At 38.1% G+C, this 27289-nt stretch overlaps 1 protein-coding gene and 1 long non-coding RNA gene across 2 annotated transcripts in view; one reads left to right on the forward strand and one right to left on the reverse strand.

Annotated features, from left to right (window-relative positions):
* Positions 1-17580, forward strand: part of TGS1 (trimethylguanosine synthase 1) — a 39956-nt gene extending 22376 nt beyond the window's left edge. Inside the window, exons 11-13 of the mRNA XM_002924110.4 lie at positions 2853-3069; positions 3971-4049; positions 15989-17580. Of these exons, the coding sequence (XP_002924156.1) occupies positions 2853-3069; positions 3971-4049; positions 15989-16111 (419 nt within the window). The 3' untranslated portion in view covers positions 16112-17580. The remainder of the gene's footprint in view (positions 1-2852; positions 3070-3970; positions 4050-15988) is intronic.
* On the reverse strand, positions 13617-26929 carry LOC105239701. Its single transcript, XR_858600.3, has 3 exons — positions 26745-26929; positions 14812-14936; positions 13617-14047 (listed from the first exon to the last, which is right to left on the reverse strand). It is a non-coding gene; the product is annotated as an uncharacterized LOC105239701 (long non-coding RNA).
* Positions 26930-27289: the final 360 nt, after the last annotated feature.

Raw genomic sequence — 27289 nt, forward strand, 5'->3', positions numbered from 1 at the left:
ATAGTATATAAAACTAAAAATATTAAAATGGGGAACCATTCTTTAGAAGAAGCGTTGACAGGGAGTTCCAGATTTGCCACCTTTATGACTTTGGACATCGTTTAACCTCAATTTAAAGGAGACCTTAAATTGAGATAACTTCTGTAATACCTTTCAGCTTGTGCATTGTAAAACTCTAAAAATCTTCTAAGTATTAGATCATTCTCCTGGTGGTTTGACTTTGGAATCATGAAAAAGAAACCCTCTGTCACTATAAATGTGCCAGGAGCTATGTCAAGTAGGTTGTATGTGTGCTTTTTCTCAGAGAAAAGAAAACTTTATAAATTGGACCTGTCTGCCCAAATGGGCATAGCTGAGTCATGAACCCAGGATTTTTACTCAGTTTTTTCTGATATCCTTGTTCTTTCTAAATTCTTTTGAAAGTGTAGTGTAATGTGACATTTTAAAGATGTCAGTTGTTAAGTCATACCGTGAAGATGCTTTTTCCCCCAACATCTTTGTATTATACATGTAGCTTCCATTTCAGTGAATTGTAGTTAAGTCTCATTAATTCATATAAAGTTTTTAATGTTAATTAGGAAAGTATGATTCTGGAAGCATAATATGGAAGCTAGAAAATGGTGAAGGAAAACTTAACATTGAAGACCCAGACCCATGCTGATGAACTGTGACCTTTATTAAATCATGCTCCAGGGCATGACAGGTCTCACCTCATATGGTCTCCTAGTAGCCAGAATGAAAGTTGTCTTCACATTTACTGGAATAGGAGTTATTTTCTTGTTTCCTTAAATTATTTACTCTTAAAAGTTTTCCTTTGTGCTTGCCAAATAAGCCAGTCCTGTGAGCTCATATCAGTGTTTATTGCATGGAAATGATCTTTCCTCAAAAATTTTCAAATTTGTCTTCATTTTGACATTGTATCATAACATGACAATTAAAATATCTGTCCTCTGATAAAGCAGCAAATAGATCTGGAAATTTTTTCAAAATATGGAAACCATCTGTATTGTAGATTTATATTTCTTTGAATATAGGTCTCTTGCCAAGGCTTTTTGTAGCTTAGTACACATTTGGTAAAGAAAAATGTCTAGTATGGGTCCCAAGCTAAAGGAAGGCTACTTCTGCCATGTTCTCCCAGACCCAGTTGTTGTCTAGGCATATACTCAACTGAATGGTTAGAGAATCCACAAAGTTTTGCATTTTGATGTTAAAGATTTTTTCCCTTTCTGTGTACTTCAGTATTACTGCTATCCAGTAGAATTTTCTGTGATAATGGAAATGTTGTGTATCTGCACTGTCCAGTATGATAGCCACTAGCCGTATGTGGCTGTTGGGCATTTGAAATGTGGCAGTGTGGGGGTGTCTGGGTAGCTCAGTGGGTTAAACAGCCAACTCTTAATTTCAGCTCAGGCCGTGATCTCAGGGTCCTGGGATGGAGCCCTGTGTCAGACTCCACGCTCAGTGGAGAATCTGCTTGAGAATTTTCTCTCCCTCCCCCTCTGCCCCTCCCCCAGCTCACATGTACGCACACATACTGTCTTGCAGATAAATAAAATCTTTAAAAAATTTGTCAGTGTGACTGAGGATCTAAATTCTTTATTTCATTTTAATCAGTTTAAAGTTAATAACCACGTATGGCTAGTAGCTACCATTATTGGACAGTGCAGTTCTGTATAATGTCATCCAACATTTGCCGGCATTTCATTTACATGATAGACTGAGTGCTTATAATCTGTTAGGCCTAAAAACAAAGCAGCCTCTAGGAGAAATGAAGATAAAAACATCAGGATTGACTGAATATATTTGATGTTAAAAATCATTTTTACCATTGAGTTTTTGGTGGTGTCAGCATATCTTTCCATCTGTCTCTGTACTACAAATGGAGCAGATTGAACAGCTGAAAAGGACATTTTCATCTTTTCTCTTATGAATGTTAGTTTATTTAGAACAGAAAAAAATAGCATTGTAAATGCATGATTTCAACACGTAATTGGAGCTTGTATTCATTGTTTGAGTGATTTATTTAGTGTATTATTTCTCAAAAGTGTTAACAGATTTTGAAACTGGCATTTTCTAGAAAACCAGCTATGTTTCCATGACAACCATGGTGTATGCATCAGGGTTCCACTTAGCCCTTCCAAATATAAAATATTGACACCAGCATACTGGTGCACATACAGGTGCACTTGAGTTATTGACTGCCAGATAGGAGTAAGCTAAAATTAACTTATGTTTGCATTGCTAATTATGAAATTGCAATAAATTAAATGAAAGCCCATTCGATGAAAACATAACATTGTCGGTTCCCTCTTCCTAAGATGTCTCATTGAACATTATCAGCAGATGTTTTTACATTTCTTCTTTGTAAGCTGGCTATATGGGTTTGTCAAAATATGTTTAAATTTGCTTTTCTGTAGTTGTCAGATTTGTCTTTGGAAGCTGTGTCTCATTTTAAGAAATTGGTCGTTTCTGAAATCCTAGTCTTACAGGCCTGTCATGCAGTGACCCTTCCAAGTGTTTGCTGCCCAGGCCATTCAGAGCACAGTGCTGAGCACATGTTTACCTCTCAGTAGATACTGTGTGGCAACTGTCGGTACTTGCTGTGGCAAAGCTGGCTGAGTGACACAACTTTGAAAGCCAGGTCCTTCAGTCACAATTTATTGGTATTACACAAGTTAATCTTTCTAATTTAGATTAAAATCTTTAATTAAGTTCTTTATCTCTGGTATATGTACCAAACTCCCTCAAGTCTTTAAAAAAAAAGTTCTTACACAGAGAAAAAAATCAGACTGCTCAGAAGATGAACTCTTCTATAGGTCGGTGTCATTTGACTCTTCTTTTCCCACTTCTAGTGATTGCCATTGATATTGATCCTGTGAAGATTGATCTTGCTCGCAATAATGCAGAAGTTTATGGAATAGCAGACAAGATAGAGTTCATCTGTGGAGATTTCCTCCTGCTGGCTTCACATTTAAAGGCTGATGTTGTATTTCTTAGCCCACCTTGGGGAGGACCAGACTACGCTACTGCAGAGACCTTTGACATCAGGACCATGATGTCTCCTGATGGATATCCTTTGGAAGGCTGAGGGTTTACTCAAACAGTGGTTATGGAGAGAATGGTGTGTGTGTTGTATGTGTGTGTGTTTCAGAAAGAGAGATTAGTGAAGTGGGGAAATACTAATAGCACTTGATAGATTCCAGTTTATTTTGCATAAAAAGCCAGTATGTAAAAATTAAGTGGTGGTTGATTTCCAAGAGGAATGGCAGATGTGAAGTCATATTTCCTTCGGGTACCATCCAATTTTATCATTATAATACAAGAACTAGGAAATATTAATTACTTGAAATTATTGTCTTAGAAATTGGGAGTTTCCTCAATACCTGTCAGTAGACTCTGGGTGACCAGAAACTTTTCCTCGACTTACTCTGACTTGTGCTAATTCTCTTTGCATCTTCAAATGTTTCCTGTCCCTCTTCCAAAATAACTGAAGCAAACCCTTCTTTCATAAAGAATAGCATTTATTATTTGTCCCTTTCTTTATCTCTCCTCCCCAGAGGAATCAACTGTTTGACTCTAACAGGAAGCATGTTTCTAAATTGCTAATTAAAATTTAGAATGTAAACCACAACGACCAGATTTATTTGTCTTTATTCTTTACTGTAAAGAGGTGGTATTATGCTTTCCTGTTCTGTTTTCGTAATAATTAGGAAATAGCAGAAAGAGAAAGTGTATTTCTGACTCTTGGCTGCTTTCCACAAGGATAATCAAATGAATAGGCTCAACTTCTAATCTCTGACCCATCTGAATTACAGAATCTGCTGCTTAATTCTCTTTTACGTTCCATTAGAGGATCTAAATGTGTGTCTCAAAGTTATGTATCAAAATACATTTGGGTTATGACATAAGAACATATCTCTGATCAGAAATTAGCTGCTCTTTTTATTACCATTCCTTAACTGTTGTCCACCTTTGAAATCTTCAGGCTTTCCCAGAAGATCACTAATAATATTGTTTATTTTCTTCCAAGAAATGCTGATATTGACCAGGTAAGGCACTACTAAAGAACTCCTATGAGCCTCCGGCATAACTTACAAAAAATGGGCATAAAAAAAGGTACAAGGCCTTCCTTTGAGAATGTATTTATAAGAAGTCTATGGCTTTTTGACTATTAATTGGAAAACTGGAGGTGTTTGGCAGTTAAATCCTTGCTTGTTTCATCCACTTCATCTCCACATCTCCTGGAGGACATACACATAAATAGAACCCTTTGGTCTTTTAGTTATATGTTCTGAAAGGAACATATAACTGCATGTGTTGTGTTTCAAATGCGCATACCTAAACTAGCCAAGATCTGTCTTTATTGAGACCTACTTTGAGAGTAGAGGTTTTAGGTATTCCTCAAAAGAAGCCTAAATAGAAACATACAGACAGATGAAACCTTAATTTGGCCAGAAGCAATTTTAACTGTAGTCTTGGAATGTAGGACACTTGACTAATAGTTTAATGTCCTTATTCCATTCTTCCCATAAACACTTATTTAATAATGTTATTTTTTTCTCTTGTAGAATTTGGATTTGGCATAACTGCGTCCTAGAGATTAAATGATGTCTTTTCTTCATGTTTTTGTTAATTTGCTTTCTATAAACACTACATATCTAATGTGTGATAAGTATTCTGTTGAAAATCTTTTGTCTTCTTATATTTTGAATTTTACTGTAGTGTTACTAGCTCTGAGGTTTTCCATTCTCTCCTGTTTGATTCTGAGAGCTGACCCTATCATTCTGACCTTTTTCATCTTGTTCTGAAGAAATTATCTCCCGTTAGCTATTCAACTAAATTTCTCACCACCTTTGTTCCTTTTTCTGGGGCATCACTTATGTGGACATTAATCTTTCATAACTATATTTCCTCGTGCTTTTTCTCATCCTTTTTCTTCTGGGAGATCTGGTCTTCCAACTAGCTCATTCTCAGGTATATGTGTTCTATTATCTATCTCATCTATTGTATTTTTTAGTTCAACTATTATACTTAATATTTCTGCACTGTTCTTTGTTTTCTTCTTTTACACCCTAATAATAATATCTCTTAGTGTTATTTTAAGAAGTTTAAATTCCTAATCTGGTCTATCCTTTCTGTATTTCCTATAATTTAGAATCCATTTTGTTTTTCTTCCATGAAGTACTTGTGATCCTCAAATATCTTGTCTTACTGTGTATTGGCTGTTCTCAAGTAATGCAGAAGGATACAGGCTGTGCTTTAGGGTCCCTGGGGACCCTTGTAAAAACTGTAACTATCTAAGCCTCACCTCAGAAATTGACCTAACCTGTTTTTTAAAGCTGCCAGATCATTCTAATATGTAGCCTGGGTTGAGAACCACTGCTGAAGTCTGTATTAGCCCCACTGATAACCTCAAGGGATGAAAGTGGGTAAGCTATGGGGTTGCCAACCCAGGCACCAGAAGACTGCAATTAGTTATTACCAAACACCATCTCAGAATACAGCTCCTCAGCTTTGGGGAGGAGTTGGACAAAACCAGATTTAAAGGCTATACTCTTTAATCTTCTAGTGTCATTCATCAGTTCACTGGCATGGAGAGGGAAGAGTGAGACAGTGACTTTCAGGGATTAATTCCCACCTGTTCCTCTCAGCTCTTCACAGCAGGGTTTCTTTGCACACTGCCCTAACTTTACTCCTGAACATAGACCAGAGTTCCCAGTTCCTGTAAGTGAGGCAGCTTATACCAAATACAGGGTGATTGGGAGGGAGCACCAAGAGCAGAATATCTTTTAATTTTTTTATTTATTTTAGAGAGACAGAACACAAGTGTGGGGAGAGGGAGCGAGAATTGCAAGTAGACTCCTCTCTGAGTGCAGAGCCCAGTGCGGGGCTCGATCTCACAATCCTGAGATCATGACCTGAGCTGAAATCAAGAGTTGGCCGCTTAACCAGCTGAGCCACTCAGGTGCCCTGAGAGCAGAATTTCTAAGTTCTTGTTTTCTTTCTTACTGTCTTAGGTTCTCACAAGCACAAGCACTTCCTTCCTTCCCCAGGCCAGAGGCACTCCCCTCCATCCTACACACACACATTCAGACCATCCTGAGTCTCCAGAGGTTTCTTTTGTTTGGTGGTTTCCCTCTCTTGTGTCTCTAGGGCTGTCTTGCAGTAGCCAACATTCATGCTAGCTCAGCATCTTCCTAGGGCTTTGGTCATTGGGACATAAATAACAGTGCAACCTTCTCATTAAGAAGGTGGAGATTAAATGCCCCGTCTCTCATTGGATGACTTCAAGGTTCTGATCTAGGATGTAAACTGGACTTTAAAGAAGCTTCGATTGTAGGAGTTGAGAAGGTGGCAAAAGCACCAATGACATGGAAGTGAGCATGTGTGGATAATGTTCAGTTAATGGGCTCAAAACAAGAGAGAGAGAGAGATTAAGAGTCACACAGACCTAGTTTAGTCTGTGTGGCAGTGGTTCTGAGGTAAACTCTCAATAAAGTCTTGTGTATGTGATTCAGAAGATCCTGTTACAAAGTTTTTGTGAGAAGAATGTAGATGTTACTAACACTTTGAGGAGGGCCAGTACAGAAAGATAACATCTTTTCTCTAGAAGATAGAATAGAAGGTTTTATATTTGTGAAATGATAGAATTTAATTTATAAACACATTTCCCAGATCATATGTTTTTCTCTTTTATCAGAGACGTACACTCACTTGAAAGGACATACTCTTGTGTCAGTTTGTCACACTCTCCCAATCTTGGCTTATTTCCTTGGTCTTTGGAACATTGGCCCTCAGCTCTGGATGCTAATTGGAATTGCCTGAGTGGCTTTTTTTCAAATCGTGGTAAGATACACATAACAAAACTTACCATAAACTATTTGTAAACATACAGTTTAACGGCATTACATACATTCACGTTGTTGTGCAACCATCCCCACCATCCATCTCAGAACTTCTTCATCTTCCCAAACTGAAACTCTATAAACACTGACTCCCCATTACCTGGCAACTGCCATTCTACTGTCTCCATGAATTTGACATTCTAGGAACCTTAAATAAGTAGAATCATACAGTATATGTCCTTTTGTATCTAGCTCTTTCCACTGAGCGAAATGTCCTAAAAGTTCATCCATGTTTCAACATGTGTCAGAATTTCCTTCCTTTTTAAAGCCGAATAATATTCCATTGTATGTATATGCTACATTTTGTTAATCCATTCATCTGTGGACATTTTGGGTTATTTTCACCTGGCTGATGTGAATAATGCTTCTTTGGGCACACAGTATCTATTCCTGCTTTCAGTTGTTTGGGGTATATAGCCAGAATTGAAACTGCTTAATCATAGAGTAATTCTGTTTAGTTTCTTGAGGATCCACCGTACAGTTTTCATGGCAGCTGAACCAGTTTACATTCCTACCAGCAGTTCTTTAAGAGTTGCAGTTTCTCCTCATTCTCGCTAACATTTGTTTTTTCTGTTTGTTTTTGTTTTGTAATAATAGCCATCCTAACAGGTATGAAATGGTATCTCATTGTAGTTTTGATTTGCATTTCCCCGATGATTAGTGATGTTGACCATCTATTCACATACGTTTATTCTGGATATTAATCCCTTATCGGTATATGCTTTGCCCATATTTTTCCCCATTCAGCGGGTTGCATTTTTACTATCTTGACAGTGTTCTTTGCTGCACAAAGTTTTAATTTTGATGAAGTTCAACTTAGCTGTTTTTTCTGTGTATTGCCTGTGCTTTTGGTGTAATATTCAAGAAATTGTTGCCAAATCCAATGTCATGAAATTCTTGCCTGTGTTTTCTTCTGAGAGTTTTATCATTTTAGCTGACTAGCTTTTTAAAACTACCAGTACCCTGGTCCCCTGGGAAAGATTCTCTCTGATTTATTTTCTGGATGAGGCCCACGCATAAATTTTTTAGAAGGCCCCAAATGATTGTAATGTGCGGCCAGAGCTGAGATTCTCTGGGTTAAGAGAAGGATAAATAAAATGAACAACCCTGAGCTGTTACTGTGTGGGTTAGAAGGAAAGGAAATTAGATCTTGTCGCCTGTCATCTATTTATGAGCTGCTCTGTTTAAACATTAGACCTCCCAGACACCGTGTGCTATATGCTGTACCAGTTACAAGAAAAAGCACCGTCCCCTTGCTCACTGCATTTTTTATATCAGATTTGTTATTAAACCGTATCTGCTACTCATGTGACTCTGATCTGCATCCTAGACTCCCAGATAGGGTTGAGCCTGTTGATTCCATAATTCTTATTTGCCCATGTAAAAATTATGCTCTCTAACTAGTCTCGTAAGAGGTTATATATCCTAAAATTAAATATTAGATGAGCTTACTTGGATACTTGAATTACAATAGGAAATTTACTACTTATTGCAAAAGTTACAATGAGTACATTTTTTCTAGTTAAATTAACACTTTTCCAAGGAGAAAGTTAACTTTTTTCCTTAACTTGGATTTTTGGTTTACTTCAGAAACCTGCTAGAATCATGGTTGGTAGTTCATTCACATTTTCTACCTGTAGAGGGAGTAATGACACTGAAGAATAATAGAAGTCAAAAAGGAAATGAGATTTCAAGTATATTATATTGTTTGGTATTTTTAAAATGAGGAAAATCTATCCATATGTAGGATTTTTTAAATGAGAAAACTTGCAGTACTGCAAGAATGAGAGAAAGCAGCATTACAGAGAAGTCAGCTTTTCTATTAAGGAACATTTAGAATGTCACAGCAACCTGAACTTACAAATGGGCTGGATTCCCCAAGTTTATGAGTTGGCTGTTGGAAACTCAGACTTCATTTTTCCCATAGAAATGTCTATAAAGAGCAGTTAATTTCCCATCCAGGGAGACTTATACCCTGGACTATATTTATATTTAGGGTAACTAAACTGAGTATGGGCCCAATACAGATACAGCTTGTCCTGTAGTCTCTCCACATGGGAGATGAGGCCAGTTGTTTTCTGTATCTAGCAAAATATTTTTCTAGGTCCCCTATTATCTCAGTCATTTATTCCCTTTTTCCGTGTAGGGGTTACTCCAGGACACGAATTCTCTTGTTACCCAAACTCTCACTATCCAACACAAGAACTAATGTAGAAAGTCTTTTTGTGCTAGGCTCTTGAGGGAAATCACAAGTGAAACTTTGGAACTGATTGGCTTCAGTTCAGTGGCCCAGAATATATGTATTTATCTACTGGATGCCTCTTTCTTGCTGTGTTTTCTTTCATTTCTTTCCTTTGACAGTCATCCAGTTGCAGCCAATACTAGCTTTGAATCCACCAGGCATTCCAAATATGGAAAACTTCTGTTTTAAAAAGTAAACATACACAATATGGATAGAGGTCTCTGAGCAGAGTAGAATGTTTGTGTGAAGTCCCTGTGAGCAGAAGCTCAAACCAGGAGGAGCCCTGTCTCCTAGGCAGACACTGGAATGAGGGGAGGAGTGGCTGCTGTTTGGGGTGATACAGCACCTCCTTATCCTTCTCTCTCAAAATGTCTGGCCTCAGAAAAGTGATAGCATTTATGCATTTCAGGTCAAATTAATTTAAAGCTCTTCCCTTTATAATTTGTTTAAACCAGTATAGAAAGCAGGGCAACATTGAGCAGCATCCCTAAGAATTGTGTTGGTAAGTGAACTGGGAGGTGGCCCTATATCGTGTAACTCCTGGCACTTGTCTAGTAGCCATGCTCCACCCTTCCATTACTTCCCTCACACAGACATCATGATAACAAGTAAGCCAGACCCCACCTATTTTATTTCCTGATAAAACAGGAAAATACTTGCAAACTGACCTAATACCATAGGTAAAACTTAACCTGCAGTTGTTTAAGTTGTATCCTTAAGTACAGAAATTATGAGATTTAATCAAGAGGGCTCTTTCTAGTGGGCAGAGTTCTTGAAGCTCCCACTGGAGCCAGTATGTCGTGTCTAGGAAGGGGCAGGTTCCTAATTAGAGCAGTCATCACACTTCTAATAGTTTATTTCATTAGGTAGGTAGGCAGGCAGGAAAGGAGAAAGGAAGGAAAGGAGTACTTATTTATAGGTAACATTTCTAAAACCACATAGAAGAATACAGCTATGCAATTGAATAATTAAAGTTATTTATAAATATGGAAACTATTAAGTAATGTTATTTGGGAAAATATTTTAAATATAATTCAGTTCATTAACATTTTTTAGTATTTGTTTTTAGCTGAGTACAATAAAAATTTACCACTAATTTCTTTGCAAATATTAGTTATAAGCTATTATAGTATCTATTTATTTAATAAATGAAAAATTAGGGCCTTACTGGTTTCTGAATATTAAGAGTGATAAGAAATTTGTGTCAGATTCTTCTAAATGAAATTTCCATAGTAGAAATCTGGTCTAAGGGCAGCACCGTCAGATAGCCAAAACGGTATCCAGGTGGTAAATACAATGAAGTCATCCCAACAAGTGGAGGACCCTTAGTCCAGGTGTAGATACCAGAAGCATGAGAGAATAGAAGGAGGGCCAAGAACTGGATTGGGTTTCTGGTATGTGTAGGAATAGTAAACTCAAACTGTTGAACCTGAAAATAACCAGCCTCTAAGACTCCGAACACTCAAAAGTACATTCATACTACAAAGGACCGGTACCCTGCATTTGTGTACAACACAATTGTTAATTATAAATGTTTAATAAATGTTTCTTGTCTGGATGTCATACTGAAGAGTTTGGGGCTTCCCCTGCACATTTCATTGGATTATCACAGCAGCTAAAGTAGAAGGTCAGGTTATCCGCCTAAAGTTTATAGAAAAGTGAACTAGGGGAGTTCAGTGATTTGCCTGGTCATTCTGTTTCACAATGGCAGTGCCTTACTCTCTCCCACTGACAAGGGATTCATTACCAAAAGGAACAGATCCATCTCTTATCACTGAGTTAGCCCACCCTGAAATTGGGAGCAATGAATAGAAGTTGAGGTGACAAGAGAAGCAAAAGAAATTATGAAGAATTTCTGCTGAATCAGTTCTGTTCCATTCTTGATTGGTGAGAAAAGCAAAAGAAGGCTAAAAATTCACCACAAACTAGAAGGCACTTGCTGCTGAGCTTTGTCTGCTACAGGTATTCTCTTATCTCATCTAGTAACTGCTACCCAGGTTCCTAGACCACCTGTGTTCCTAGCGAACCCCACTGCTTAGTACACATGTTGCAGTTAAGTACATAGTTGACCAGCTTCTCATGTTTATTAGCTGGCTTTTCCCTTGTGAAGTTTGCTGTTGGACAATAGAGCAGTGTTTTTCGTTCTTGTACTCCATATATTCTCATTCTCCACAGGGGCTGTGCACCTGGCCTCGTAAGTGGAATTAGGAAAGGCACAAATGCTTCTGAACATAAGCTTATATTTCCTTCATCCCTTTGGGTAAATTTTTCAGTAAATGATGTAGATAAATAGAGGATACCACGCATAGTGCTACGAACAAGTCCTGTGCTAATAGCTGGGGACTTCCTGATTCTCCGGTCTGTTGTGCTTTATGTAACTAGTTAAATTTGAGAAGTCTTCGTGTTTCCAGGTTCCAGCTCTGGGAACAGGTAAGAAGTAAAGCTTAGTGAACTGATTTTTGGTAGTCTTCTCCTAAGAGACTAAAGCAGGTAAACTTTTAATGCCCAGGAGAATTTTTTTGACGTATCACCACTGCCCTTCTGTTAATAACGGTGGCTTTTAAAAATCATACTTGTTTTAATCAACAAGTAAATATTGAAAAAGGAAAGAAACAGGAAATGATGTGTGAGAACCTGAGGTAGCATTCAAGTTATCTGAAAAACTATTAGCAGAAAATTAAGATTCATTCACTTAAGCATAAAAATCTCATTTCTGTTTACCATGTGCTATTAAATAGAACTAATCTTAATAAATATCTACAGGTTTTGAGTATTGCCTGGTTTTCTACTGATAAAAAATATTTCCTTTTGTCTCCTGGACAACCGTCCATCAGAAATATTTTACCCAACTTACTTTCACTTGTGTATAATTATTAATGGGATGTCAGAAAAAGAACATGAAGGCAAAAGGAACCATAGATAGGTACTTACCTGTTGGACACGAGGTTTCTAATCACAAACAATAATCGTTCAGGTGCTTGCTGTTCTGGTCACTAATTGACAGAAATCTATAGACCCCCATAAAAAATGCTCTTCATTTTCACCTGATGTAATTTGTGTCTAAGCAAGTTTTTGCATATTGCAGATATAAACCCTTCTCCAGTGTAATAATAGGACTGTTTTCAGTGCTCTAATATTTCTGTATCTTTCTTGAAATAAAGTGTTCCTGTCCTTGATATTGATTATGTTTTTCCATTAGGATCCAGTTTGGTAGTTACTCTCTCTCATTTGTTCAGCTGCCATACATTTTTACTTCAAATCAGTTTGCAAGGGAAAAAAAATGCAGGGGTGCCTGGCTAGCTCAGTCGGTAGAGCATGCAACTCTTGATCTCAGGGTCAGTCGTGAGTTCAAGCCCCATATTGGGTGTAGAGTTTACTTTTAAAAAGAAAGAAAGAAATGCACTTTTAAATGTTTAGTTGGCTTTTAAATCTTAGAAGCCTTTCATTTTTACTAAACTTTTCACCTTTACCATGATGTTTACCCGTTTCTCCTTTCCTAGTCCCCAAGGAACAACTACTACAAAATCTAGTTGATGAGAGTTTCAGCCTTAGTTCTAGTTCCAATCCAAAATAATTGGGATTTCTTTGGTGAATCTAGTTAGTATACTTGGGTAGTATGCCAAAAACATAAGAGTGTAATCCAGAGCCGTTGTTAACCTTTATATTTTCCTACCTATGTTTTTCTCTCCCTCCCCTCAGTCTCACCCCCTCCTTTCCTCATTGTCTCTCTCAATTTATTAAACTTTAAGAAAGGGTAAGGAATCAAATAGTATTTTGCCAGTTAAGCCTGCTAGTGAAAAATAAAGACAGCTGGAAGTTAATGGCATTAAGTTAGAAGCAAAGCATTACTGATTTGAACTACATAATCTTTATAGTCTTTTCAACCTCAGAATGCTAACCTTTTAAAGTACAAAAAGCTAAAGTTACAAAATGTTTTTAATTAGAACATGTGAAAGTAACATATTAAGTTGGGTTGTTTTTTTTTAATTTTCTGTCTAAACACTGAGTAGAAACAAGTTTTCTCATTGTATTTTGACATAGATTCACCTTTTCCTCCAATATCAGGAACGGTGCACACTTGTTTTATTAGTTTGTCATCTGACTCTCCAGCCTTCATGAAGGCAGAGATTATCAGCTGCCTGGGACAAAAACCTCTAAGTGCTCAGTAAATAGTTGTTGAATAAAATAATAAATAATTCATTAACTGTTTTGCAACAGACCTGGGGAAAACCCCGCACGTTGAGGACATCTCAACTCCTTTCTCAATCCAAAGCACCCAAGTCCAGGCAACCCTTTAAAAAGTGGGGGAAAAGGGAAAAGAAAGTACCCCACCTTCTCAGATATTTGTTTTAATGTAATTCTATTTATGGCTCACAAAATATACCATTTAGGGAGATAGGTAGTATTCCTGTTTTTCAGATCTTTCTAAATTGATGGTCGAACCGGTATTAAGATATGCCTCTGACTTTGCTTTTGGTTTTCTGCTAGACCTATCCTAGCAGATTTTTGCTATGGTTTCAGCTCTGCTTTGGTTCTCTTAACCTGCCCTCTTCTCTCCTCCCCTCTCCTTCTCTGTCCTCCCCAACCAACACTATTCCCCCAGAGAAAACTAGAGCTTTTGCTGCCAATGTTACTTCCTCTAAATAAATCACTATTTAAAGGAACAGGAGAAATACTGCACCCGAGTTATATCTAACTCCTAGAAAAATTACTGTGAAATAATTATATTTTAGATGTACCAGTCAGAATGCCTTTTATTGGTTAAAGACAAAATTTTTCATTTTGCCCTTTCTTATGAAAAGTCAGACTGGCAGGAGCACCTGGCTGGCTCAGGCGGTGGAGCGTGTGACTCTTAGTCTCGGGGTTGTGAGTTCAAGCCCCACTTTAGATGTGGAGCCCACTATAAAAGAAAAGAAAAAAAAAATCAGACTGGCATAAAGATACCAAAATAGAAAATAAAACAATTATTCCTATAATTGCCACTCTGAGACTAGCTGGATACTTTTAATTTCAAAAGTTTTGCTTTAATATATTCCTTATTAGTGAATAGTGGATACACATGTGCTTTTTATCATTATGACAAGTACTGTTTGACTCCAGTCGTCAACTATTCCTGTTGATAAAAACACAGCCATCTCTTTGTGTCTCTTTTGCAGATGGGGGTTGATATTGACAGTGCTACTGACAGCTTCTTTTAGAATGACCTGTGGTTTCTTCCCTATTTCTGTATCAGTGACTTTCTTTCTAAGAGGAAGTTGAAATGCTTTAAAATACATCCTCATTGGTGATGCACAATAAATCTTCCCCTCAGCCAGATGCTGGTGTAGCATGTATAATACCACTGAGATTAGATCTCTGAACCTTCAGACCAAAATAAATCAACAGCACCTTTCTTTGCAAAATACACAGTTTTGCCAATTATGATCACAGAATGAGTTACAGAAACTACATGTCTTGGGGCACCGGGGTGGCTCAGGTGGTAAAGCATCCTACTCTTGATTTCGGCTCAAGTTATGTCAGGTTCGTGCAATCGAGCCCTATGGAGCCCTTTTAAGATTCTTTTTTTCCCTCTCCCCCTCACCCCAACTCCTGCTCACCCTCTTTCGCTCTCTCTCAAAAAAAAAAACAAAACAAAACTACACATCTCCTCTTGTTGGAACCTACCTCTGACATTTTAGGTATCCCTCTTTCCATCACTGCGCGTCTTCAGTTATCAGACTCCCAGGGCTTTCCTGATGCAATGTCCTTCCCCATAATCATTCTCACTGCTACCAAGATGAAGCTTATCTCTGGTAATATAATCATGGGGTTAGAAGGTAACATTTGCTAGTTAATAGACCTGAGAGGTCACATGAAAAGCTGTTGGATGAAAACAAAACTTTTATCTGTATAAGAACTTAGGGGAAAGCATTGCAAGCTTGAAGCATCCTTTTGATGTTAACTGTGTGGAGATGGAAAGGAGGTGATACTTTTAGCTTCCTAATAAAAAGGTTGGTTTGGGGCGCCTGGGTGGCACGATCGGTTAAGTGTCTGACTCTTGGTTTCAGCTCAGGCTGTGATCTCAGGGTCGAGAGATCGAGCCCCGTGCCCCGCATCAGGCCCTGCACTCAGCGCAGAGTCTGCTTAAGACTCTCTCTCCCTCTGCCCCTCCCCTCCATGTGCTCTCTCTAAAATAAATAAATCTTTTAAAAAAATAATAAATGTTGGTCACTGTATTCTAGTAGACCTCAAAAAGTAGGGGGACTTAAAAATACACACACAAGAGCAACAGATGAAGTGGTTCTGGTTGGGACACCAGCATAAGAGACCAGTTAGAGAAGGAAAAAGTATATAATAGAGACTAGAACTCTCACAGGAGAGTGGGATCATGTCTGTCTAGCCTCTTTGATGTATTCCTAGCATCATGTAGCAGGTGCTCGGTAAATAATATTGTTCGATGAGTGAGATGGTAAGGTGAAGAGGACAAAAGTTTTCAGGGAAGAAAGTTATTCTTTAAGTTTCTATCTTAATAAATAAAACTGATGTTTGGGGAAAATACGTTCATTTTCTCTTCCTCTGAGTTCTTTAGCTTCTGGCATTGGAGAAATTAGCTCCTGTGCAAATAACATAGCACAATGGCCTTACCCATATTATCGAAAGTGTTTGAAACAAGTATTTCCTCCACCAAACAACTGCATTAATGCTTGCCTGGAAAGTAACAGTGAACATTTGAGATGCCTCATTATTTGAAAAACTTAAATGAAAAGCCAGAGTCTTATTATTTGATAAAGCATATAAGTAAAAGATTTATTTTGAAATCATGTTTATGTTATGTGTAACTTTCTTCCATTCCTTTTTTTAGGTGGCGTCCTTAGCTGGGCCTGGAGGGCAAGTGGAAATAGAACAAAACTTTCTTAATAATAAATTGAAAACAATCACTGCTTATTTTGGGGACCTGATTCGAAGATCAGCCTCTGAATCATAACTGTGAGGTGGTACAAGGACAGAAAGTTCATGTGTGGTCAGAACATTATTCAGATGAGACCCTTGGAATTTCTTTCTGTATTCACTAATACTTTGTACCCACCATCTTATATCACCATATGAAATGGAAACTTATGGTAGATTAAGGAATATTAATGAAGTTCTTTGACATCTTTGGATAATATTAACTGTACATTATACATTAGGATAGTAAGTATCTGAAATGGAAAAGGTAGATTTCTCCTGTGCTTACTGTCAGACAATGTATATTTATGTGTGTGTGTCTGTCTGGTTTTTTTTTATAATTGCATATGTTTTGGTATAACATCTTTGTAAGTGTATATAAAAAATAATTACTGTGTTTTTTCTAACAGAGATATAAGAAAACAATGAGTGAGCCATAGTCTGTCTGCCCATTTGACCCCTGCTGAAATAAATAATGTTAAACCTTTAAGGGTAGAAACATAAACAGTACAGAAGGGTACAAAATAAAAAGTAAAATTCTCTCACCCCCTGGCCCTACCCTTTATTCATTTATCTAAAGATAACTACAGCCAACAGTATTTTATAATTCCCTTAGAGAACAGAAAAGGAACTGCAGTATACTTTAATATACTTTTTTCCCTCTAGTTGATGCACTCACTGTTCAATACTCCTTCCTTTTTTTTTTACTTAATCTTTTTTTAAACTATGTCCATTTTATGAATAAATCTTGAAGACCTTTCCATGTGCTTACATATATAGAGATCTACCTCATACCTTGCATGGCTATCTTGTATTCCATCTAGAAGATGGAATTAATTAATTTAACCAGTCCCCTGGTGATGGACACTTGGGCTGTTTTCAGTTTTTTGCAACTATCAACTATTGTGGGCATCATCAGGCATTTTATATTTTGTTATCTCGTGTCAGAAAAATGGTATCTTAGTGTTTGTAAGTACTCCTTAATTATGAATGAGATTTGAACATAATTTTCATATATTTTGGTCTTACAATAGTTTTCCCCTTTTAAACTGACTGCCCTATCTTATCAATTTTCCTTTTGGATTATTTTTCTTATTAATATTCATGAATTCTTCATAAATTAAAGAGCCTTTTGTCTTCAGTAGGTGTTGCAAATATGTATTTCCAGTTTGTTATTGGCCTTTGCTTGTTTAGTGACTTTTACTTGCCATTCATAAGTTTTTAAGTTTCAAGTAGTCAGACTTACCAGTCTTTTTCTCTGTTGCTTCTGGGTTTATGGTTTTTTGAAAGAGCTTTTGCATTGGCAGAATACAAATACAATTTTTCAGGCTTTTTTCTAGAATTTTACTGTTTCTGTGTCTTTGCTGCATCTGGAATTTGCTTTTTAACATCCTCTTATAAAGTTAGTGTGGTTTTTTTTTAATCTCCATTACAAGAACAATATGCAATATATTTTGTAACATTGGGATTTATATTCTTTTTCTATTAAAATGGCAATGAAAGGAAGAATGTGTGGTGCTTAATGATTCGTCTAAAAAAGTATGTTTGGTTAGTTATAGGTAGATAAAAAGACAGGGACATAGGACTCTGGCCGGCAGGGATCTGGGGCCTTTATCTTTTAATATCGTGAGCATGTTAAACATTAAACAAAACATGGTTTGGGCTGGGATGGAGCTGGGGAATTGAAATAAATTGGGGGAATTTTCAGTAAGTCCTGGAAAGAATAACTATTAAATAAAAACAACTTTGTTGAAGAACGGAGAAGCAGTGCTAACTGCTGTCTCTTTAAACTTTACAATGTGTGTGATTATCCTGCACTGTAGAAGCAATAGAGCCAGTTGTGAAAGGTTAGTTTTTTATTGATTTGCAGCATCAAAATCTGTCAGCGCTCTTTGTTTTTATACTTTGCCATTATGGAACATTAGTGTATGTGTCATGAATTTGTCATCGTTTTTAAATTAATGGCAGGCAACATTGGTCGTAAACGTGGCCTTTAGAACTAGAACGTGACTTAGCCACTGAGGAAGGAGGTGGAGGAGTAAAAGCAGATTTCCAAAATCACCAGTTGTTTGTTAGTGTCCCTTAACCTTTCATGCAATTCTATTTATTTATTTGATAGAGAGAGACACAGCCAGTGAGAGAGGGAACACAAGCAGAGGGAGTGGGAGAGGGAGAAGCAGGCTCCCAGCGGAGCAGGGGGCCCGATGTGGGGCTCAGTCCCAGGACCCTGGGACCACGCCATGGGCCGAAGGCAGACGCTTAACTGAGCCACCCAGGCGCCCCCACAATATATTTTCTTATTTATGTATTGTTAATATTAAAATTAATTTATCCTTCTGAACATACATAACCTTAAATGAGTAGAAAAGGAGCCCTAACCAAGATTAAAGTGTTTCTCTCCACTAATCACACACAGATACAACATTTATAGACTTGTTCAGAGATTATCAGTGCTCAAAAGAACTTTGTTGTGCAGCCCTTGTGTTCAAATAAAGTCTCACCAAAAAGCCAAATATACATAACATGGGTAAAAAGTAAAGCTGCTGGAGCTGCTTCAGATAAGACAAGTGAGGAAACCCTTGTTCTAATCCAACTCTTTTTTTTTCGTTGGTTAAATTGCTAAACTACTTTTTTTTTTTTAAAGATTTATTTATTTATTTGATAGAGATAGAGACAGCCAGCGAGAGAGGGAACACAAGCAGGGAGAGTGGGAGAGGAAGAAGCAGGCTCATAGCGGAAGAGCCTGATGTGGGGCTCGATCCCACAACGCCGGGATCACGCCCTGAGCCAAAGGCAGACGCTTAACCGCTGTGCCACCCAGGCGCCCCAAATTGCTAAACTTCTTAAAAGACATTTTTGTAAAAAATGAGTATGTATTGTCAATTTCAAAACAAAGTGAACAACTCAATAAGTGACACCCCTACCCTCACCTTCTGTCTGGAGCGCCTCCTCTCCCACGTTTCCATTCCACTTCCCAAAGTCAACCATCGTCAGCACCTCGATATGTGTGCTTCAAGACGTTTCCCTATCTAATAAACACTTGCACACACACGCTGGGATGGGATGGGATTATATTATTTTGCCACCTGACTTTGTTTTTCATTTAATATGCGTTACAGATCTTTCCACATGCATACATACACATTTGCACAATCATTTTTAACCATCACATAGTACAGATCTGAGAATTTCTTTAACCATTACCCTACTATGAACATTGAAATTGTTCCCAGTTTTTGCAACTACAGATGATACTGCAGTGCATATTTCTAAGTAGGGTAGGATCCTAGAAGTGAAATTTTTAGGTTAAAAGTCATGCTTATTTTTATATTTGGTCAAGTTATCAAGTTGCCGTAGAAAACTATGTATTCTTATCAACTGTGCATGAAAGGGGCCACTTCCCAGACTTTCAAAAACATGGCATGTTTTCACTTCCTATTGTTGCCAAACTGATCAATAAAGTTATCTTAATTGGCATGTCCTGATTACCAGAGAGGTATGAGCAGTTTTTCATATATATAATTATTATTCAAATGCATGTGTTGTTAGGCATCTAATTTTTTTCACCATTTTCTAGTAAATGAACTAACCTTTCTCCATTAATTTGAAATCAATCGTGTGTGTGTGTGTGTGTGTGTAATTCCGTGTCTGAAATTCTTTTTGTTCATCGATCACTTGTCCATTCCTGTGCCATGTTTTGATTACTATAGTTTTCAATGTACATGTTAATAGTTGCAAATAGCCCTATCATTAGTCTTTCAGATTTTTCTTGGCCCTTCCTGAGCATTTTTTTACTTTTTCAGATGAGCTTGAATTTGTCAGTTCTATTTTTAAAATCCCCTTTAGGATTTTAAATTTTCAGTTTAGGAAGAATGATGTCACAACATTGAATCTTTCTATACAAAGACTTAAACTGTATGTCCCTTTCTGATCTGCGTCTTTCTGTAAGCCTTCATTATTTTAGTTGTATAAATCTTGCATATTTTTGCCAAGTCTATTGCTTGGTATTTCACACTTACTGTTTGATTTTGAATGGGGATCTTTTTTGTTGTTACATTTCCTTTGGATGTATTGTTTGCATGTAACAATGCTTTTACTTTCTTATTTCCAGTCACCTCACTGAGCTCTTTTTAATAGTTCTATTAACTGATTCACTTTAATTTCCTAAATTGGCAGTCATGACATCCATGTAAGAGTTTTTCTCTTTGCCAATATGTATGCCTTTTTTTTTTAAGTATGTACGACTTTTAATTCTTATTCTTTTCCTATTATACTGGTTAGAACTGCCAGGAAAGTTGTGCTAATGGCACTTATCCTTGCTTTTTATTTTGCAGTGAAAAGTTAGAAGCATTTCTATTAAATGTTAGAGCGTGCCTTTAAAATTAGAGATAGTGCTTTATCCTAGGGGGTTTTTTTGGTCCTTATTTAACCTAATAAAGTAGTAAATTACTCTTAAAATTTCAAATTATTCAACCATATGTGCATTTGTCATTAAATCCTACTTTATTATAATGTATTATTTAGTCCACTACTGGATTTTACTTGGTAAGTTTGCTCTGTTTATGTTTGGTTTTTGTTCTGTTCACCTTACCTAGTTTTGGTATCAGAGTTAGGCTATTCCAGCAGAATGCTTTGGAAATGCTTCCATTTTTTTCTGAATCCTAAATAACATTAGCATTATTGGTTCATTGAACCCTTGGTTAGAACTCCAGGAAAACTGGGCCTGATACTTTTTCAAGAGAGATATTCATTGTATCATTTTTTTAAATCCTCTTCAGTTTTTTTTAATTCTTTCTTAAGTCTTTTTTTAATAATTTATAATTTCCTAGGAAATACTCATTCACTTAGATTTTGGTTTATTGATATATAGTTATACATTTTCATATGATAATGTTCTTGCACTTGCTTTGTTTAACTTTTTTTGACAATTTCTGTCATAAAAAGATTGAAAAACTAGCATTAAAAATTTTTCTGTTGGGGGCATCTGGGTGGCTCAGTCAGTTAAGTGTCTGCCTTCAGCTCACATCATGATCGTGGTGTCCTGGGATCCCGTCCTGCATCAGGCTCTTTGCTTAATAGGAGCCTTCTTCTCCCTCACCCTCTGCCTGCCACTCCCCCTGCCTGTGCTCACTTTCTTTCTCTCTGTCAAATAAATAAAATCTTTAAAAAAATTTTAAAAAAATTGTGTGGTGTGTGTACAGGTCACTCATTTTCCAAAGGTTAATGTCTAATCTCAGGCTACTATTCAGAAATAGACCTGGGTGAATCCTGGAGACAATAACAGAGGGTCTAAGAGAAAACATGAAACATTCCTCAAGCCCTCAGCCACTGAGATGACAGCCTAACCAGACAGAAGCAAGACATGAGCCAGGCCAGGGCTGCCCAGACTTCAGGCAGTTGTCTGCTACCATCATAATGTCTAACATGTCAATGTGTAGGGTTAGTTGTTTTGTTTTTTAACTCAGCTAATTTTCTTAAAATGTATATGAAAAACAATTTCAAATATTGCCATAAACGAAAAATCACTCTCCCTTTTAATACTTGTATACTAAGATTTAAAAAATGTTCATCCAGGGGCGCCTAGGTGGCACAACGGTTAAGCGTCTGCCTTCAGCTCGGCGTGATCCCGGCGTTATGGGATTGAGCCCCACATCGGGCTCCTCTGCTGTGAGCCTGCTTCTTCCTCTCCCACTCCCCCTGCTTGTGTTCCCTCTCTCGCTGGCTGTCTCTATCTCTGTTGAATAAATAAAGAAAATCTTTTAAAAAAATAAAAATAAAAAATGTTCATCCATTTATTAACAAAAACAATGTTAGATACCACACTTTGAGAACAATAGGATGGATGGCAAATGATAAAGACCCACACTGTCCCCTCAAGGAGCCAAGAAGTGTGACATGTGTACCATGAAAAGGCTGCCCTTTGAGTAGCGTGGTAGGTTATCACAGGTTAACAAATCAGGACAAGAGACCCCAAGAATGGAAACAGCATTTAGAAGGCACAAAGGTAAAAGCATGCAGAGTGTGTTTGGGCATCCAGTAAATGTCAAACCCATGGTGAAGTTGTTGAAGAATAAACATGCTGGGCTTAGGAGTACCCACTACATCCTGAACACAGTGTAGCTTTTTTTTTAAATCAACACATTAAATAAAATCCGCTGGAGGATCTTCCAGCTACTGGGGTTTCCAAATAGACCTGTAAATGGTATTTCAAGAAAGCAGCAACAACTGGAATATTACATGAAAACGTAAAATGTCTATTGGTCCAGAGCACAGGTACCTCTAGGATCTTGTTTTTGTGTATGCCATGCACGTTCACAGACTGCCTGAGTTCCAGCCCTGATCCCTGTGGCGACCACAGGCTCCAGATGAACTCCCTTCGAGAGAGCTCTCAGACTCAGGAATGAGCCTGACCAGGAACCGGAGGCAAGGAGGAGGCCCTCATCCACATCAGTGATGTGTGTGCGGCAGGGAGGATCAAAGGCAGAGGCGGATCTAAGAGAGGTTTAGAGCTTGCACGAGAGAGGCAAGCCAGTATCAGCCCCATGGGCAATTCCCTACTTTCCTAGGAGACACTCAGTTCCTGGAGACTCTGTAAGACAAAACTCTCCTTTCTGCAACAGAAGAGTGGGTTCATTCTCCAGCTTTGAATGGGGAAGGCATTCTGTAATTAAGCAAGATGCCCTGTGGAAATAGTGAAGAGTATTAATGGGGATCATCTAAATCAGCACTGTCCAATAGAACTATCACATGAGCCACAAACGTAATTTTAAAGTTTCTAGTGGCCACATTTAAAGGTAGAAATAAACAAGTGAAATTAGTTTAATAATACGTGTAACTATATTGAAAATATTATTTCAACATGTAAATGATATAAACCCTTATTAATGAGATATTTTATTTTCTCCCTTAATTTTCCGGTATCTGGTGTGTATTTTAAACTTACGGTACATCTCATTGGTACCAGCTACACTTCTTGTGTTCAGTACCTACATGAGGCCAGTTGCTGATGACTGTGGATCTAGATTTCTAGAGAATAAAAAAGTACACTTTAATTTTGAGGCTTTGGTATCTTGTAATTAAATCCCAAATGCTTAGGAATTCAGATTTCATCCTCAGCTGATAAGGAGACATAGTAATTGAAGCTGGAAAGGGAAATGACCAGATTTGCAATTTATAACATAGGATGAAATAGTGCACAGGTCTTCCTCTTTACAACTAGAAGTATGGAGATTCTTTTAAAGTATTTCAAATAAGAGCTTAGAAAGTCCTACATTAAGGTTATGACAGTTTAATTGTCCCAAATGAAGTATAATCATGATTTTAATCCTTTAAATAATTAGCAATAATAAAACTGAGATTAAAAATAGTGAACACATATGCTGAAGGCTTTTGTTATAACTGTTACAGTGACTTGTCTCTGAGCCTAGACGAGCTATGGATCTCAGATGAATTTGCTTTAATTCTTTTAGGCCTGATAGCCTCTCTCTGGGAGCCAATGAATAGCTCGGGCTCCACGAGAACTCTGGGGAATTTGCCATTCTGGGGAATTCCTTCTTAACCTGCACCACAGCAAGAGACAGAAGAAGCATTTTACTCTAAGTTTTAAGACGTATGCTCCCTTTATTCAAATTCATTTTCTTTAAACTACCTTTCTAGTAAATAAATAGGAAAAAAGCATCTAAACATTAATGTACATGAGGAAATGCAAATTGTATGCAAACACAAGAAATGTACTTCTCCTGAATAATCATTTATTAAACAAATAAGTACGCGGGCACAGCTAGATGTTGGGAATTCACAATACCAGTTAAAACAACCTTTAGAAACAGATTTTATCTCATCAATTAGCAGTTTAAAAGTGGTAGCATCCCATGCTAACTTGTTATGATAAATACTTCACTCATTCAGGAGCTGTCCATCATTAGCACCTTTTGCAAAAGCAATGGAATGGAATATGAGATGGCTCAGAATCCTTTAGCGCTCACTGTCAACCCAAGCTGGTGACTACAGCTTCAGACTTTAAGTTCCAACAGGTACCTCCAGGTCCAAATACACAGTTTCTTGTCTCATGTCCCTCGGGTCTAACAGCTTATCCCCGGATTCTGCTGCTCCTCCAGATGCATTGACTGGACTGGCCTCACAGCAGTTCCTTTACATTTCACCTCTAGACATGGCTTTGATCCATCCTGGCCTCTTCATCTTCAGCCCTCAGTCGAGTCCAAATATACTCCCTCTGTCACTTACCTGACTCTTGAGGACCTACTCTACGGAAATAAATACTTAAGGGCGGGGGGGGGGCATATACATGAAGATGTTCATTGCATCTAAGGAAAATTTTGAGAACAACCCAAATATTCTCTAAAGAGAAATGGTTTTTTACACTGTGACTATTAAGACTATGAAAGCACATAAATGCATTTACAGCTCAAGAGAATCTCCACAGCATACTCTCTAACAAAAAGCAGTGCACTTTGAGTCCCCCTTCTTAGGTGTTCCTACCCCCTCTCCATTGATCAGAGCAGATCCTGTGAGCCCCGTCTGCTCAGGCTTGCAGGGGCCAGCACAAATATGTTGTCCTGCTCTGTTCTGGTTCAGCCTCAAGACAAACACTGGGGAGCCCTGGATAACTGAGAGTGGGCTGTAAAGGGTATTTCAAGCTCTACCGTTTGGGACTGCAGCCCCTCGGGCCATTTGTTCTCTCTGTGCCCCACTGCATGGAATCATTGCGTGTATTGATTTATGCCCACAAAATTAACACCTGGGCTAGAGAAGACAGCATTCCTTGGAATAGTCCCATGCCCTTCTCTTGGAGAAAGTGTAAAGCACAGTTTGAAGCCATTATGGCTCACTTCCCCAGAATTAAATTGCACAAAAAAAGTTTTTAATTTTTTTTAAATTGCTCATCACATTCTACTGACAGTCTCACCATTTGGTATCAGTGTTCTCTCTAGAGAGAAATTGTTTCTAGTTGCATTTTACCAGACAACTATTAACAGTTGAGACATCATCTGTTTTGAGATTTTATACTGTAGCATATGATAATAAATCAGGCAAGCAGTGTAGCGGGAAAAGACATAGAAAAGATGGATAAAATCTACAAAGGATGTGAGAGGTAGATCTTTGCACTGTCGTCAGATAATCATTAGTGCTTCTTAATAACACCAATAATGAGACATTAAAAACAGACGTGCATCTTCAGAATTCCTTCCCTTTGGAATTTTCCATCATTTTACAGTAGTACCTTGTAAAATTTTTACTGTTGGGCAACCTAAAATTATGTCTTCATTTTTTTTTAATTTTATCTATTTATTAGAGAGAGAGAGAACAAGCAGGGAGGAGGGGCAGAGGGAGAGGGAGAAGCAGGCTTCCTGCTGAGCAGGGAGCCTGATGCTGGACTGGATCCCAGGACCCTGGGGTCATGACCTGAGCCGAAGGCAGACGTTTAACTGACTGAGCCACCCAGGCACCCCTAAAATGATGTCTTTAATGTAAAGTATAATTGTTAACTAGTAAGCAGCCTCTATGATGGCCTCCCAGTGATCCCTGCCTGGTATTCACACCCTTGTGTAAATACACTCCCCTTTAGTGTGAGGGGACAAACAAATAGAATTTGGCAGAAGTGAAAGAATCTGATTCTAAGATTAGGTTACAAAAAGACTGTAGCTTCCATTTGGGCACTGTTTTTCACACGGTTTGCTCACCCAGAGAGAAACCAGAGGCCATGTTGAGAGGCAGTGTGGCAAGCCACTGACGCCTGTCAACAAGTACATGAGTGAGCTCGGAAGCACTTCCCTCCCCAGTGGAGCCTTCTGATGAGACCACAGCCATAGCCAAAGGCTTAACTGCAATCTCAGGAGACACCTTGAATCAGAGACAGCCAGCTAAGCTACACTCAGGTTCCCAGGCAACAGAAACTGTGAGGTAAATATGTATGTTGGTTTAACCTGCTGAATTTGGGGATAATAGTTACATGGCTATAGATACTAACACACTAACCGAGCAATGAAGTCTACTATGGCCACGTGGTTGACAAAATACATTTTGACTTTTTGTTCATAGCTTATAAGCAAGAATTTCAAATTTCTAAATAACTAATGAATCATCTTTTCTCTACTGTTTCTCACAGATAATATCCTAGTTCGGGCCACCTCTAGCATGAATTTCTACAAGGCCTCCTAACTGTTCTTTCTGGTTCCAGGGCTGTTCCCATCAATCGGTCTTCTAACTCTGCAGCCAGAACAAGGCTTTCTAAATTCCAAATCTGATCACATTTCTCCCAACTTAAAATTCTTTAATGGCTATTCCATCCAAGGGAAAACCCTGAGTATCACTCCTGAACCCTCTCTTATGCTGCCCTCGTAAAGCCTTCCCATGGCCTAATGGCCAGCACAGCCAGCCCACTCCTGCTCATCTCGCAGCCACACCACTCACTCTGCACTCATCCTACCATCCAGCCCTGATCCTACTGTTCAGTTCCAGCTTTTGTACAGGTCATTTCCTCGGCTAGGACATTCCCCCAACACACCGTGGTCATCTGACTGAAACCAACTCAGCCTAGCTCTCCGAGCTCAGAGGCCTCCCTTATCACTGCCTTGCCGTCCAGTCCCCTCTTGCCACCCTCTGTGGACCAGTCCCTTCCCTGAGCTCCTGTGACTCTCTGCCCTACTCACCTGCAGACCCCTCACAGTGTCCTCGCACAGATTTTGGACCCCTTCTTCGAGTTGAAGCATTGAGGAGAAAATCTCTGCTAAAATGTAAAAAAAACCCTGTATTCATCACAGCCTTTTGTGCCCTCAGCTAAAATAGTTAGGTTGTCATTGTCCTTTTACTTTTGTGGGAAGATGACAAAAAATTCTTCTTACAAATTACCCCATCCAATATATGGTAAGGATTTGTAACATCATCTAATCTTTCCATTTATAGAAATGCAGACTGACCCACAATCACGTGATTGGTTAGTTTCAAAATCAAGAACAGCACACACAATTCTTGAATCTCTGACTTCTGCCCTGAGCTCTTACGAACACTTCCTCTCTCTACTCATGCTCACAAATCCATTGACTTCTCCTTTCTGCCTACGAGAAAGGCAACACCCAGCCAGCATTACAAAACACTACATATGCCCCAAATACATCTGGCCAGAGAAGTCTTTACATAAATATTTTTACCATTAACTGGAAAACTCATATCCATTCAAGTTTATCTGAATGATAAA

The sequence above is a fragment of the Ailuropoda melanoleuca genome, chromosome 9, assembly GCF_002007445.2.
Source record: "Ailuropoda melanoleuca isolate Jingjing chromosome 9, ASM200744v2, whole genome shotgun sequence".
NCBI lineage: Eukaryota > Metazoa > Chordata > Mammalia > Carnivora > Ursidae > Ailuropoda > Ailuropoda melanoleuca.